General features: G+C 43.3%; 1 protein-coding gene across 1 annotated transcript in view; it reads left to right on the forward strand.

Moving 5' to 3' along the window:
- The window catches only part of MAMDC2 (MAM domain containing 2), a 523,202-nt gene that overhangs the window by 289,760 nt on the left and 215,813 nt on the right, over positions 1-17,629 (forward strand). The window contains exons 5-6 of the mRNA XM_086961252.1: positions 1,527-1,664; positions 9,440-9,696. Of these exons, the coding sequence (XP_086817378.1) occupies positions 1,527-1,664; positions 9,440-9,696 (395 nt within the window). The remainder of the gene's footprint in view (positions 1-1,526; positions 1,665-9,439; positions 9,697-17,629) is intronic.

The raw sequence follows: 17,629 nt of genomic DNA on the forward strand, positions 1-17,629 counted from the left end.
GCATTCATAACAAGATGGTGATTTGCAAACACCCACAATGCATTTCTCACAAATACCCATAATGTATAGTTGCAAGTTAATATCCCAGCTGTAAGTGGTGTAGATAGCCCCCGACTGTTCGCCCATAATATCAAGTTGGAAGCAAAAACTACTCTTGAAACGTAGTTTCCATTATAAGAAAGTGTGCATTTTTTTTGTCTTAGATTATTGTCCGCATAGTGGTTAATACCAGTAGCAGAATATGAGGCCTTCTGTAATTTCTGTAATGACCACCTGTGATAATTACTACCAAGTGTCTTTACCTGTGGTGATAATGCATACATATTACAGCAGATATTCCCATATGGTTGAGAAATTCTTAGGAATTCATTGACCCTAGCGACCACGTGACAAGAGCAGCAGTTTTGCACTTATAGTGTTCCTCTGAAGTGAGGACACATTTAAAAGCTCTGAACTATGTTGTCACTAAACGGGGCAAAGACAGACACACTAGTAATCATAGTGTTGTTCCCACCGGATGCCCGTTTAGCCGTTTGCCCAGGCAGAATATATGTGTCCCAATTGTACATCATCTTTAGCAGTAAAGAGATTTGGATTTTTGAGAGATGAAGCTCTCCCCAAGGACAAACAACTTGCTGACGTGATTAAAGTTACACATTTCTATCTTCAGTTGGCAATGAATGTTGAATAGTCCTGACTTGAGCTTCAGTATCCCAAATATGTGTTAATGGTAACTTACTTTGCCGATAAAGCCCACTTCCGGCTGTATTTAAGTTTCAAAGGCTACAAAACTAGGCTGTCAGGGTGACTGATGATCTCAAACTCGTGCAACAATTCTGTTGCGCAATGATGCGTCTTCTGTACCTGGCAATGGAGACCAACACAAAGGGCTAACCACTCTATTTAAAGCATTGGTGCATAAAAGTCCTTTTTACTGGTGGAACATCTTCTCTAATAATCAGGCATCTTATCACCTCAACTCAAATTCCTAAACCCTTGTCTATCTTGAGCATTTTACAATCAACTGCTTGAAAGCTGAAATATTAGGTCATGGAATTCTCCACTGGTACATTGAGGAGATAACCCAACTGGAGCATTTCCAAAGAACTTGAAAGACTCAGTGTTCAGGGGACACCATTCTAGGTTCAATCTGTCCTACACTCTCCACTTTTGTAGTTACTTACATGGAATGAATTTAACTAATGGGCATTAAATCAGGTATAAGGGAGGCAATCACATTTTAGGAGGCACTTGGTATAATGTTCCCCACTTCATATAGCATATCACGCACTAAGCTGAGAAGTGTGTTGTTGCATTTTGAATCATATCTCTAAATGTAAACTTTCTCTTGTTGTCTATGGCTAGTGCTAATCTTATTAGTCCATGGGGATTTGTCCTCTAGATCTTCACCACTTTCTAACTTTGTGGATTTGTTTTCTTTCTTGGGGCTTGCAGGGTAGAGCTCCCTTTCATTTTGTGTTAAAGAGTGATGCACTTCTTGACATCCTTTGAACATCTCATTACAGAGTGTGACTTTGAAGAGAACCATCTATGTGGCTACATGAACCGCTGGAACCCCAATGTTAACTGGTTTGTAGGTGGAGGGAACATCCGAAACTCCCAGTCAGTACTTCCAAGAGATCACACTCTGAACAGCAAAATGGGTAAGAGTGGCATTAGAATTGTAAGAAAACGTTAACAATTGTTTAACAATGTGTTCACACTGCTCTCGATATCATTATTAAACTGCATATTAATGTTTTATCATTGTCAGTTGTTGAAGCAGTTCCATCGTTTTATCTTACTGCATGATCATTTGCCAGTGTTTCTAATTTTTATTGTCTAAAAGTCTCTCTTTTGCATTGTCTTTGCTGTTTTTGGGTTAATCTTACTTCTGGAGTATCTCAGAAGTGCAGTTAAACTAATTAGGCCTCAAAAGCAAATCTAGTGGAAAGCCTCAACATTGAAAGAGTAGAATGAAAAAAATTCACTTTCAAAACTATCATTGCATACGTCCCTAGGTTTATAAGTTTCCAGTACTTAGTGCCACTCTTTTTCCCAAGAAGTAAGTGTACAATAACTTTACCTTTCAAATATGGATGCTTATAAATGCCTTTTTCCTAATACTCAAGCAAGGACATACAAAAAGTAAGACAGTCTTATGAGAGAATACTTCACGATGACCTCAAATGGAAGGATGTACAGTAGCTATACAGCCACCCTGAGCTACTCATCATTGCTGTCAGTATTGGGGTGAAGACCGATTATTTCAATACTTTTTCCTCCTATTGCTTTGCCTGTCTTTCCTAGTTCAGTGGTCTGTTACCTAAATACTGTCAATCCTATCCAAATTTTCCCTACCAAGCAGATAGTATCAGGTAGCTCATGTGTGCATGGGGTACTAGAACAATCTAATGACTATGCTAAACTATATGTCAATGACTACATTCATGTCATGTGCTCTGTGTGACCCAGTGTAACTAATACAACTGGAAAATAAGCATACCACATTAAGTAAAGTCAACATGTTTCAGTGTTTGTGGATTTTCCACATTTTCATCAAAACTAAAAGTAACTTTTCAACTAGATTCCTAGATACGTATAAAACCAGTCAGTGTTTTGCGGTGACTGCTGGAGTAACCATATCACTTACCTCTGGTGATTTCCAGAACCCTAGAATTTTCTGGGGAGAGAACATAAATAAACATGTATACTGATTAAAAAGTATAATGTCCCAATCAAATTAAAATCTGGCCGACCCAGATGATAGCAGTGTCATACCTATAAAAATGCATTGGCAAAGCCTGTAATTCTTGGTTTTAAAGGGCTGAGCTATTGCCTTTGCCAATGCTTGTTGAAATTGGTCTGTGGCCTGTCAAGGCACATGCACATACATGGCGCAAAGAGTGCCAGCCTAGATAGGTGAGTTACAAAAATATGAAACAGATGAGGTATTTAAGACATCAACCTCTCTTGTAGTTGGACAGCCCTAGTGTAACCAGAGTGCTTGAATTTGCATGTGGACAAACAACCATGGCTGGCCTGCTCACTTCAAAATTAAAATCTGTGATTCCTGCAAAAGGCGTTCATTACCTCACTGCAAGAAAGATTAATTTTGAAAATCCCATGTGATTTTCTATTGGGTGCTAGCAGACTGGTACCTGCCTTGCAGAAACATGCCGTCTGGCAACGGTACGCAAGAACCATCCACGAAAGACCTACCTGCAAGGAAACAAGTGGAGAAAGAAAGAGAACTCATAAAACAACATCATCAAAGCCTTAACTCGGAAAACAACCTGAAAATAACAAAAGAGTGGACATCACCCCAGACTTTATGCAACAGTTCCTAACGGACATAAAAATATAGGTGAGTATGTTTAGGGCAAATATAAATCATACTTCCAGGAAATCATAAATGACATAGAAATACTTAAATCACGAGTAGCCAATCTGGAAAAGAAGGTAGATGAGAGGTCAGAAGAACAACATAATATATGGGGAACTATACAAAACCTCCAGGAACAGAATTCGGAATTGCAACTGAAGCAAGAGGACTTGGAAAACACATCATGATACCACAACATTTGAAAGAGTAAACATATAATGAAATGCAATAGGATTTGAATCAGCAGCCTGCCTAACGAGTGTGGGGGGTCAAGATATTCAGGGCTACATCTGGAAGCACCTTCGTTTCTGACCAGACCACTCACCTTTGGGGTTAGACCGAACACAAAGAGTTGGCTTAGTCAAATTTCTTTGAAGAGAAAAAGTAACTGAAGATGAATGCTCAAGAGAAACTGAAATTCTAGTCCAGGAACAAAAGGCCCATCAAGCAGTCACCACCATCTTGCAGACCCTGGATGTCCAAATCTCAGCAAAGTTATGCGTCTCCAACATTGTTTGGGGCCAGGGGATCCCAGCTCCGCACACTGTTGTTCCCACTGTAAAACCCACCAGTGTTTGAATGCCAGAATATCGACTATACAAATATTGTGTTGCAAAACTTTTGTAGATAAAATATTGAGTACTAAAATATAGTGAAGGTAAGTATGTATAGTTATATTTACTATTCTTGAAATCACATCTATGTACCTTGATAATATATTGCTAATATTGTGAAGGTACACAGAGATATATAGATAGGTATAGATTTATTATTCTTAACTCCACATTTGTGTACATTGATGATATATAGTGCATAGAGTAAATGTGTACTTACCTGTTTATACTTACTTTCACAATAACTCTGCGGTCTATATTTTGGATGCAATTTTTTTATAGCATTATATTTAGGAGCCGACATGACAGTTACAAACCCCACCAGCAGTGAGGCCCGTCCCTATTTCTCTGTGATACTTTACCGGCCCGAGACCGGGCTGCCACAGAGATCCAATAGAACGCCTCCATCTAGGACTGGACAAGCTCTGTCCCCCAATGCTAATATTTAACTGTGGTTACAGCTAAAACATTGCAAAATAAGAGAAAATGATAAAGAGCAATATAATAATATAGATTGTTTTCCATCTCATCATAAAAACAAGATGCGGGTGGAAGTGTTAGTTCGGAATTGAAAGTGGACATAAAGGCATAGAGCACACAGCAGTCAAACATAAGTAACAAATGTGCATGGATTCCAAAATCAACAACTTACAATTCATATGACAGATTTAGCACTTTCCTTCTCATAGTGTACATCAAAAAATGAAACCCCCCCAAAAGGACCATCTTATTGTGATTGGCAATAGATAAAAGATCTGTAGGCACGAATTGAAAAAACCCAAATACTTTGTTATATGGTTAAATGAGAGTACATCCAACGTGTACTTACAAGGTTCATTTGATATAAATGATAAACTAATGTGGCTGCAGGAGGGTCGTAATAATGGTATGATTTGGCAGAGAATAGCTAGGTAAAGCTTTGGTAAGCAGTTAAATGGCATTGTAAAATATTCCAGTAATGAAACTATGAATTACGCCTCCCGCCCTTCCGATCCGAGGCTACCGATTTCATCTGCGGCGTCCCCCAGGGCTCATCCCTCAGCCCGACGCTGTTTAACGTCTACATGGCCACCCTCACACAAGTGGCTCGCCAACACGACCTCAACATCATCTCCTACGCCGACAACACACAGCTCATCCTCTCCCTCATCAAGGACCAGCACACCGCCAAAACTAACCTCCACAGGGAAATGAAGGCCGCGACTGGATGAGGAACAGCCGTCTGAAGCTGAACTCGGACAAGACGGAGGTACTCATCCTCAGACCCACCCCGTCAGCCTGGGACGACTCCTGGTGGCCGACCGCACTGGGAACTGCACAGACACCCACCGACCATGCACGCAACCTAGGATTCATCCTCGACTCCTCCCTCTCCATGTCTAAACAGGTCAACGCCATCTCCTCCTCCTGCTACAACACCATCCGCATGCTCCGCAGGATCTGCAATTGGATCCCGACCGAAACAAGAAGAACGGTGACACAGGCCCTCGTCAGCAGCAGACTTGACTACGGCAACGCACTCTACGCAGGGATCCCCGCCAAACACCTACGACGACTACAACGCATCCAAAACGCCTCCGCCTGTCTGATCGTCAACCTCCCCCACCGCAGCCACATCACCCCCCACCTGAGAGACCTACACTGGCTCCCCATCGATAAGAGGATCACCTTCCAGCTCCTCACCCACGCACACAAAGCACTCCACAACGCCGGACCAGCCTACCTAAACAGCAGACTCAGCTTCTACCCCCCCACCGCCAGCTCCGCTCCGCCAGACTCGTCCTCGCTGCTGTTCCTCCATCCAACGAACAACCTCCAGCGGCAGATCCTTCTCCTACCTCGCCCCCAAGACCTGGAACACCCTCCCTACCCACCTACGACAGACCCAAGACCTACTCGCCTTCAGAAGACTCCTCAAGACCTGGCTCTTTGAGCAGTAGCGGTACCCCCACCCCTCAGCGCCTTGAGACCCTCACGGGTAAGTAGCGCACTTTACAAGTACTCTGATTGATTGATTGATTTTGAAGACAAGTATAATGATGTTCAGCTTTTAATAGGGTAACAGTCATTTTCTTTTCAATAAAAAGCTGGGTTTGATATAATAAGGTAATTCAGTGCAGAATTGAACCACAATATCAGATCAAAAAAGAATTGGGGAGAATGACGTTTCTCAGTCTAGAATGAAGGGAATCGGCCTAAAGAGTGTGGATATCATTTCTAATAGCCTCTCACTTTCCATTTGAATTTATGCCTAATTAGCGAAATGCACAAAAACGTAGACCTAGAACACACATTTACATTAGAAGGTATTAAATTATATTTTGTAGCGAAAGATCTGATGAACAAAAAATCAAGTCATGCTGTCAGTATACTTTATTATAACAGAGAATTGGAACCCACTACTCAATGTGACCTTTTGAAGTTGTTGTACTGTTGACACTTTGGACCCTATTACAATGTTGGTCAGACGAGCGTCTGACCAGCACAGTAGCGGAAAGGTACTGCCTGGTAAGGAGTCAAGGGTCCCACTTCCGTGATTATGATGTGACAGCCTTCACGGTGGTGGGAAACTATATATTTCCTATTGTGGCTTGTGCTGCGGGCTGCAGTACTAGCCGCAATAGAAAAAAAGCACTTTTAAAATATCCATGGCCCATGCAATGCCTGCCACACAGGGCATGGATGCTTGAGGGGCACCAAATCTGGCCCCAGGCCTCATAAAAGAAGCCACAGGGGGACGGTTCAAAAGTCACTTTCCGACAACTTTTCCATGTCGGAAAGACCGACATGGAAAGGATGTCAGTAATGGACATCATAATCTTGATGGTGGTGCCTGAGCAGGCACTGCTGCCATTTGTGGATTATGTGTCTGACCCACGCCCCAACGGGATCTCAGATCATCTGGAAGGCATCGGTCTTTCCCCCAGCCTGCATTGTAATTGGAGGTCGGACCTCTGCTTACGAGGTCGGGCGGACTGCAACCAACAGCCTGTCGGTGGCAATACGCCCAACATCGTAATGGGCCCCTTTCTTTTCATTAAAATGCTTCAAAAATGTTTAAGAAATGAGTTAGACATGACATTCTTGGCGTGGTTTCCCCTGACTTCTTTGCCTCTACACCTGCATTTTTGACTGTGTGCTGGATTTTGTTTTTGCTGGCTCAGATGCTTTGGGCACTTTGCCAGTGCTGATCAGTGTCAAAGTTCAAGCGCTCCCTGTGTAAATTGTAATTATGATTGGTTATTCATGATTGGCATATTTGATTTACTGGTAAATCCCTAGTAAAGTGCACCGAGGTTGCCAGAGCCTGTAACTCAAAAGCTACTAGTGGGCCTCAAGCATTGGTTGTGCCACACACACAAGTAGCCGTTTTCAAATGTAACTCAGACCGGCCACTTCCTGCATTTTTAACTGCCATGTCAACTTGGCAAGTGCGCCCACTTTCCAGGCCTAACTTTTCCCTTTGCTACATGTTAATCACCCCTAAGGGAAGCCCAAGGTACCACCCTGGGCAGGGTGCAGTGTATGTTAAAGGTAGGACATGTAACAGTGTGCGTTACATGTCCTGATAGTGAAATACTGTGCATTTCATTTTTCACTATTGCAAAGACAAGCTCTCATTGGAGCTGCCTTGTAACATTTTACACGCGTAACTTTCGATTGGGAATAGCTAAAGGTTTGGTGTTTAGGCTCTGTAAACTCAGAATTTAATCACCCACCTTTTAGTAAAGGTGGTTTTTAAACTGTGTGTTTGAAAATGCCACTTTTAGAAGGTGGGCATTTTCTTGTTTAACCATCCTGTGTACCTGCCTCATTGTGTATTTACTGTCTGGTTTTGGAGTGATAGGAGCTGGGAATGTGCATTCGCTCTAGTCAGTCACAAGGGGGTTTGAGGTGCCTTTCCTGGGTGACCCATAGCCAGGCTGAATAGCCCTTTCTGCATATAGAGTGGTGGGAGGTGCTTTCACTAGCACTAGCTGTGTCTGCTCTGCACAATGCTGTCTCCACCTCCTGTAGTGAAGCTGGGCAAGGGAGGACAGAACTGGTTTGTACTGAGCTCAGAGACTCTCGAAACAGAAAATAGTTTTTAAGTATTGGACCAAAAGCCCCAGAACTTCAGATCACTTCCGGACCTAAGAGGACCCTGCCAAGAAGAAGAGCTAAAGAGCTACCAGGAGAAGTACTGCCCCTTTGCTGTGTGTTGCTTTGTTGGGTTACCTGTAGTTGCTACTTCTCTATCTGTGGGCCCGCTGTGGTTTTCTGCTTAAAGAAATTCTCCAAGGGTTTGTGTGAGCTTGCTTCCTGTTGTGGAAGACTCAGGGACATCAAAGTATTTCTTGTGCTTTCATCGCTAACATCTACGGGGCACTCTTGACCTGGTTACTGGGCCTGCCTTCCCCCCACCCGCTGCGGGCAACCCAAGGCACAGTGCAATCCATGCTGTATTGTAAGGCTGAAAGATTGGGGAAGATCTTGGCTCATCGCATGACCACTCCTCTGCTGATCACAGGGCACTTGAGATTGACAAGCGAGTCTCCCACATTGCCTGGTTCCTCCGGCGCTCCGCTGCCCAAGTGCATGCAGACCAGCCATGTTTTGTTGCTGCCCGGAAGCCACAAAGAGTCTGCAGCAGCCCACCAGATAAAAAGACATTGTCAGCTGCCCAACCTGCCATGAGAGGCAACAGCTGTGTGACCCTTGCCCCAGTATCCCCGAGCCAAGGCCAGGTGCAGGGGCGAGTGAGGCCATTGTCCTTGGTTGGGAGCCTGGAGACACGCCTCTGGTTGTATGGCAAAACCAGGGGCACTGGACCGTGGGTCCCATCATGTGTTGGAGCAGACGGGAATCCTTGTGGCCTCCAGATCTCTGCTATGGAGAGGGCCCCTCAGGAGTTGTTGGTCTTGTCGTAAACAACCAGGAGGCCGCATATTGAGCACTAGTGAAGGAACCGACAATATCTCCCTATGGACTCTTGTGGTCCTCATGTTATACATAAAACTCCCTCTGCAGTGAATACCCATACACCTTACACACACCTGAACTCCCTCTTACCGTTTTACAGGACCCCTTTGGCAAACTGTATATTCTGATTACTTTGTGTTTGATTTTAGTCGGTTTTTTGTCTTGTCTGAGTTTGATAAATATTGCTTATCTTTCTAAACTAGTGTGGTGGTCGCACTGTGTAACTGTGTGTGTTAGGTACAAATACTTTACACATTCCCTCTGAGGTAAGCATGTCTGCTCATGCCAAGCTACCAAGGGGGAGAGCAGGCATTATCTGGGTGTGTAACTCCCTTATCCTGACTAGAAGGAAGGGTCCCTACTTGGACATGGTGCAAATATATACTTAATTTTCTAGTATTAACTCTATGTTTCGAGCAAATGTAAATTTGACTTCTAACACCATCATCTATTTATGTCCAAATCTCTTTTTGTGTAGGACACTACATGTATGTGGACTCTGTTTATGTTAAACACTTTCAAGAAGTAGCTCAGCTGGTCTCGCCCCTGACAAATACCCCTATGTCTGGCTGCTTGTCTTTCTACTACCAACTGGAGCGGATGAGCGGTCATGTATTCACGCTGTATACCAGAGATACTAATGGCTTCTATGAAGAGATCTGGAAAATGGAGCATGGAATGACCAACCACTGGAATTTAGCCGAGGTTGACATCACTGCACTTTACCCACTGGAGGTAAGAACTATAAATCATGCACCCTCCAAAAATATACTACATAACATGTATATAAAAAAGCAAGGGTTTCTCAGTTGAATCCATAGTTGTTCCATGCCTACAATTGTGGTCCATGGAACTATGCTGCTTATTTTTCCAACCACTGTACAATTTGTAGATTTTAACAAAAGACAACTTTTTGCTGGTAGTCAATAATGCAAAACTGTGCACAGGGTGAAGTGTTTCTCTAGATGCTTAACTAAATGTAACTAAATGGCATTCAGCAGTTGATAGTTGCATTTAGGTTCGTAAAGTGGTGACAATTTTAACTAGATTGACGGAATAGAAGAATGTTCTTCGTAGATGGAAAATAAGCCTTAAATAGTTAATGTAATTAAGACAATTTAGAAAAATGTTTTCTTCATTGTTCATATTTGTTTCATTTTACTATCCATGCAAATTCATGTTTACATCACAGACGTGGGAGCAAAACCATAATCCAGTATATTTGCACTGCCAGAATTTAAAAAATCAAACGTTTTCCTAATACAGTTCTCCCACTGGAAATACATGCATAAAAAGGCATCCCACCCAACAACAATTTAGAAGAGTATCAAAATGAGAAAATAGGACAACTCAATAAGTGGGTTCTAGATCAGAGAAAAAGTTGAAGGGTTTTATGACAGAAGTCTCAAAATCAATCAGTACAGAATAAATGACATGAAGGCTCAAAGTGCAAAGTTAATACAGAGTAGTCAAACATCAGAAATCATTCTAAGGAGTAAATGAGCAGCAAAATCAAGAATAGGATGGACAGCATCCCTGAAATCGATAGGGGTTCTTATACACAATTCTTGCATAATAAAGCACAGATTCAGCATGGCATGATCTCATGTAACAATTCTTTGGCAAATCAGAAGAATTCACATCAATGGCATTATTCGTTAGCACTATTCCATTTCTAAGAAAGCAGCCTGCTTTTCCATTTTACTGACATCCAGAGATATTTTGAACAAAATATGCAACATTTAACAAAGACGATTTATGAACGTGCAAAACTGAACTGAACTACAAAAACACGGTGGAAGAAATCTTGAATGTTGCAACTTATCTAGTACACTAAAAGTTTAATTAATACGCCTTTGTATTCATAACTGTTAAAAAAACATTACACCAGCTGTGTGCTCTTTCACAGAGAACTTGGGGAGAGCTAATACTCAGGGGAACCAGATCAGAGGGGGTGAATGCAGGGGTAAAAAACAGAGACTGAAACAGCATCCATTTTATCCAAAATGGTGTTTTCACCAAAATGTGGCATAACTAAATCATGTTAATAAACACACTTCAAAATTTCATTTTAAATTTGCTTTACCAGCATACAAACTAATTCAATAATGATGTATTGGCTCCAACATAGAAATCATTAATCCTCAATATTTTTTGTTGCACAAAAATATAATCCCTTCTGAATATTGAATATTCACTTAAATCCATTATTAAGTTTATTAGTCAGGAAATCATTCAACTAGTTATTATTAATTCATTTTTAACCCCCCTCCAACATCTTTAACTGGTTGTAAACATAATCCCTGAGGTTCTCCATCTCAAGCTCCCCCAGTCTCCCCTTCTTCAAAATAATATCTGAACACTTTTTTAGCAACTTTTATTCTTTTTATGATGTAATCGTATTTTAATTCACATTATGATGTATTTACTTTTATGATACCTTGCTATTGAATAAAGTACTACAACAACAACAAATTAATCCCTTTCTTTTCACGCTTGTTAAACAAACTCTCACAGCATTTTAAGAAAAGAAACAGCACAATTGCACAAGTCATTATAATTATAACAGGGGTTAGGATTAGTTGTAAAGTACTTCCTCCTACCCTGTCTATTCATTGTCAAACTTTACTAAAAACCTTTCCTAAGCCATTAAAATAGGAGCCTACTGTTTCTCATAAGCTATGCTCTTCAAAAGTTTGAACTTCATGTGAAATGTTAGTTAGATTTGTTTAAAAAAATGTATAACCCTACTGTTAACAGGTATGATGTGCAACACATCTTGATTTTTATTACCTTACAAACTCCACCCTCCTTTGAAAGGAGGATATCTTATGTTGAACAGTTCTGCTTTACTGTGGCTCCAACAGATCCTAAGACTGCCTGTGTTGCTGCCGTTTTGCTCCCACAACTCACCACTGAACTTTGTTGCCTGTTGCGGACCCGCCTGCCAGTCTCCCACCGCTCCGCCGCTCTTTGTCCAACTGGAGCGGGAGCCGCCGAGTGGAGACCGGCGAGGGGCAGGACCACATCACCCATAAGCCCTACTGGGGTCCGCGTCACCTCGTAGCGCCAGGAGGCGCATAAATACGACGTTGCCACCATTGTAAGTGGGATCCTAAAACTGCCTGTGTTGCTGCCGTTTTGCTCCCACAACTCACCACTGAACTTTGTTGCCTGTTGCGGACCCGCCCTCCAGTCTCCCGCCGCTCCGCCACTCTTTGTCCAACTGGAGCGGGAGCCGCCGAGTGGAGACCGGCGAGGGGCAGGACCACATCACCCATAAGCCCTACTGGGGTCCGCGTCACCTCGTAGTGCCAGGAGGCGCATAAATACGACGTTGTCACCGACTCGTGGGACGCGAGCGGGATGCTGGGCGAAGCCCGGGCAAAGGGCGGGCCCTCTTAGGCCCTCAGAGGCCTGAGGAGACTGGACTGGGCCGACCCCCTGTTCGAGCGAAAGTTGCATTATTCACTTTCCAGCCCGGGATTATTTTGGTTCCCCATGTCTACCACCGTCTTAAGTCCAGCAACTGCTGCGCCCGACAAAGTAGGGGGTTTGCAGAATAGAACCCTGGACAACTACTTCACTAAAACAGTTTCCGAAGGTTCAAAGGAAACATCTTTAGCAGAACGGAAGGCAGACCGCCGCCGTTCAATAGAACGCATCAAGAACAGGACTTTGTCAGAGCCAATCCCCGTTGTCAACCTTGATAATGACTTCTGTCCCGACATTACTGATGACATCTCTCTTGCGGACAGTGTGCCCCTTTTGCTCAGGGAATGTCTAGCACCCCCTACTGGCCCTAATCAAACTGATGTCGGTATCACACCTCATGATTCTTCTGGTACATCCAGTGCATCAAAGGTGATGATCTCACCAACACCTAGGCCAGGCAAGATAGTAAGAGGTAAGACTATGAAGCCCATACAACATAAAATTTATGGCCCACCACCAACTAAAAAGAGACGCAAGAGGGTGGAATTAACTAAAGTAAAGCTGAGTCATTCTGAATTTGGGAAGAAGTCTAACCACACAACTGTCACAGGAACCATAGCTGCTACGGATGATGCAGGAACAGCGCCAGTCCCCTTAACACTGCCACCATCATCCCCATACTCTGTTAATGAGTCTAATATCGATCATGACCAAATGGCTGATGGGTCTCATCCAGCCCATACTAATAATCTATTGGATAGCATCGAACTTATTGTGAGAAGATATACATTAGCAATAGTAGAAAGACTAAAAAGCATGGAGGACAGACTTGGGAAAATAGAGGCAGATTTGGGAAAATATGGCAATCCCACTGAGATATTAAAAAACAAAGGGTTAACAACAGTGCCAATCCCTTCTCAAGCTACTACATCCGCCCATCAGCCCCAACCAACAGTTACTACAACAGCGCCTTCTACAACCACCTCACATACCAACACGACACCAACTGTATCAACTGCCATTAACCATCAATCTATAAGGTCAACACCTGTACCCAAACACCCCCATACCTAAAATACAAACCAGCCAAAAATTCCCACAACTAAGCCGATTACAAAACCCAACAGCATTCCTGCTATTCCTGTTAACAACTGTGCTAGGGATATGGGCATCTCATCAAAGGGGTTACCAAGATCGGAGGAGGAAGGTTCAAGACATTTCAGGGGGGCTCAAGGTAGGATACCACCTACAGAACTCCCGCCGGAAGCTGTACCATATGTGGTGGTTCTTACTGGGGTACCAGAGTTGCCTGAAAACAAGCGCAAAGGTTTTTTTCAATTAAAAAACAAGATAATGCATTGGTTGACCTCATACAGACCAATAGCCAGTAATATTAATGGCGAAATAGTCCATGTCCGCCGCCTCCAGTGGTTAGGTGGAAGACCAAAGGATATCGGGGGAGATGTGGTTGTTATTAATTTTAGGGATCAAAATGCAGTTCAATACATACTAAACTGGACACAGGGCAATGCTAATAACTGCATTATGCCGCGCCCATTAACATATTTCTATCCCAGATCCATAGTATTCCCTTCTCAAACTTCACACAGTCATGCTTTCTCCAACAATCAATTTCCAAATATGGAGAATACTAGGAATTCTGCCTATATGTATCATTCAGTACCAGCTCTTGATACACTTGGGTGGAACACCATACCTCCCAGACCTAATACTTCTGCATACAGAAGAATGGACTATCTCATGCCATTCACGCCACTGGAGCTAACAAATAGGTTTGACATATTCAGTGGTCTGGATGAATGCGATTGAAGATCAATGAATAAAGGGGAAGGTAGTGGTGGTGCAAATATTCCTAGTCCGGATGGAGTTGAGGTGGGCAAAGGGAAAGGAATCACTGGGGTAGATATCATAACTACTGCATCCAGGCTAGCAGAGGTAGCATTAAATCCATCTTATTATCCCTGGCACGAATCAGGAACTCCCGCCCTGTACAAAGTTTCCAAAGGAGTTGGAGAGTCAGTGAAAGTCATACCCAACAATTTTATTGTCAATAATTTTCACTTTAGTAGCTCAGTTAAGACAACAAGGTATGACATAACCAATAACACTGATAGTGTCAAGGAAATAGTGACTGCTATACCCAACCTCTGCACAGGCAATGCCTCTCCCACCGATACTATGTATGAGGAAAGAGAAATTGCGATAGAGGGAACGCCGGACATTGATCTAAATCAGATGGGGGACAATGCTCCTTACGGGGAAGATCGCTTAAGGGGCAATAACACGCACAACAGGCACACATGGGGGGGTCAGCTCCTGGCATCCTGGAATGTGGCGGGTCTTAAGAATAAAATGGCCTCTATGGACTGGGCCATTTTTATTGATAATTACTTGATAGTCACTATGCAGGAAACCTGGGCAGTAGAACCACAATACAGACCAGGGTATCTTCATTACGCGATAGCGGCAACCCATTCCAGCAAGGGAAGACCTATGGGGGGCTTGACCACCTGGGTCAAGCAGGATGACAGATACACAACATCCCAACTCATAACTAACTCCGAGGACATATTGGTGGTTAAGCTTAAATCCTCCTTCTTTGGTGACTTAATCATTTTTAATGTATATGCCAGGGGGAAACCAGGGGGTAAAACGTCAGAGGTGGTCGAGGCACTGGGACACTATGTCAGAACCTGGAGGGGAGGTGCCAATGTCATAATTTGTGGAGATTATAACTGCTTCTTTGAGCCCCTGGATCACTGTGACCTAGAGCTTACAGAAGATGAAGACACTTGCTGGCAAATTCCCCCATTAAATATACCCCCAATTAAAAGGTGGACTCAAGCTGCCCTTCAATTAAAGACCCTTCGTCTCGAATGTGGGCTTAGAGCAGTAAACGGGAGAACGCGAGGAGACACGCAGGGTAATCCTACATTTAATAACGGCTTGAGTACAAGCAGAATTGATTATATATTAGTAAATCTGGAACTCTGGTCCTCTGTCTGCGATATGTCCATAATTCAACGCATGGAGAGCGATCATAACCCGCTTAGTCTCGAGATAATGCTCTTTAACCACTTCCATGCTAGTGACAAGGTCAACTCGTCATGGGTTTTACCTGCCCTGTGCTTATGACGAGTTGACCTTGTCACGAACAATGGAAAATCTGGGAATCCAGCACCCAGAGGGAAAACCCCTTAGCAGCCAAGGTACTAAGGGACAAGCAGCACCGAAAGACGACATAGCAGATGACATTGTCATGACAAACGACACAAGGCGGTTAAGATGGGCAGAGTGTTTGGGTAATCCTCATTCTATTAACGAAATGGACGCATTGGTTAAAGAAGCAACTGAAAAAATGCAGGGTCAGTTATCTCGTGAAGATTGCGACATTAGGGTAGTTCACATTCATTCGACCCTTTTTTTTAAACTTGGTAAATTTTTTAGTATTCCAAAGAAGAACCTATCAGGCAAAGGTAGACGGAAACCCGAGACATGGTATGACAAAAATTGCAGGTCAGCATACAAATCTTTAGCACTGGCAGTGCAATTTACTGACAGGGAGGCCATACAGAGTGCTAGGAAACACTACAAAAGGACGCAATATCTTGCCAAAAAAGCCTGGGATAACAAATATTGGGATGAGCTGTACGAAGCGAGCAAGCTCAGAGACATGAAGGGCTTTTGGCATCTTGTGAGGTGGGGCAAGGGGAATCAAAAAACCCGAGCCCGAAAACCTCGTCCCTCCTGAACGCTGGATAACGTATTTTAAATCCCAGTTTGCTAATGTAAACATTGTACCTGAAACAGCTTTGGACTTTGACAGCTGCTCCAAACCTACAAACCCACTAGTGTTTACAAGGAAGGATGTGAAACATGCCCTCAATCTAATACCTAAAGGCAGAGCTCCGGGTCTAGACAAAATTCCAGCAGATCTTTTCTTACATAATAAGGAAGTCTGGGTCCCTTATATAGAATTGTTGGCCAACGCCATTGTGAGAGGCACAGCTTTGCCGGACACTTGGAGAGGTGCAGAAATCATACCTATTTTTAAAAGGGGGGAACGCGCAGAACCAGCTAATTACAGGCCAATTAGCCTAATAGCTTGTATCCAAAAGGTCGTGGCCAGGATGGTACTTGCCAGGATCCAGAACTGGATAGAGGAATCGGGGGTCATGTCTACTCTGCAGGCTGGCTTTCGACCCTCCACCAGTACAGTTGATAAAGTTTTTAGGTTTTCCACACTATACTGGAAATGGGTGATCCTAGGGGGCGGTACACTTTATGCAGCCTTCGTAGACCTGAAGGCTGCGTTTGACCTGGTCCCCCGAGACAGGTTATGGCGAGCGCTGTACGAACAAGGTATGCCCCCTGAACTGCTCGCAGTACTGATCAAACTCCATGATAAAAACTATGCGCAGGTGAGGTGGGGCAACCAGAGCCAGGTAACCGACAGATTCCCAACTGCAAGAGGCGTCCGACAAGGATGTGTGTTGGCACCTACATTATTCACCCTATATATCAACCGGGTCATAGATTACTACAGGGACTCCTATACAGATGCACCCAAACAGAATGGTATCTCGGTCCCCCTGTAAATGTTTGCCGATGATACCCTTTTAATATCCAAAACCCAGGAAGGGCTCCAGAAAGCAATTGGCTGCTTCGAAAAATTTTGCAATGACTATAGCCTATCCGTTAATGTATCGAAGACCAAATTCATGGTAATGCATAAACATAGGAACACCAGGGGAAGAGTTTTTATGAATGGGGAACTCCTAGAACAAACAGACAGCTTCAGCTATCTGGGCCTAACTTTAGGCTCCAGACTCCAGTGGAAGCCACATATGTCATATCTACTTTCCAAGCATGCACAGCTGGCTGGTGTTTTGTTAAGAGAATTCAAGTCCTCAGCTACTAAACCAATAGCCCCAGTACTTAAAATCTATGACACTAAGGTGAAATCTTCCATGTTGTATGGAGCAGATCTGTGGGGGGTTTCTGATACAACGGACCGTAAGTACCATTACGCATGGATCTGGGGTGCCATAGCATTCAGGACATTTGTAGGTTTAGACCAATAGCATACTGGAGGAGATTGTGGGTAACGCCTGAACTCAATCATTATGCGCACGCACTTTTGGAGGTGCGAAACTTGGACTCTGGAGGTAAAATTCTATGGTTCAGAAAGGTCAGATCTTTACTCAAGGCC

This window comes from Lissotriton vulgaris, chromosome 3_1, assembly GCF_964263255.1.
Source record: "Lissotriton vulgaris chromosome 3_1, aLisVul1.2, whole genome shotgun sequence".
NCBI lineage: Eukaryota > Metazoa > Chordata > Amphibia > Caudata > Salamandridae > Lissotriton > Lissotriton vulgaris.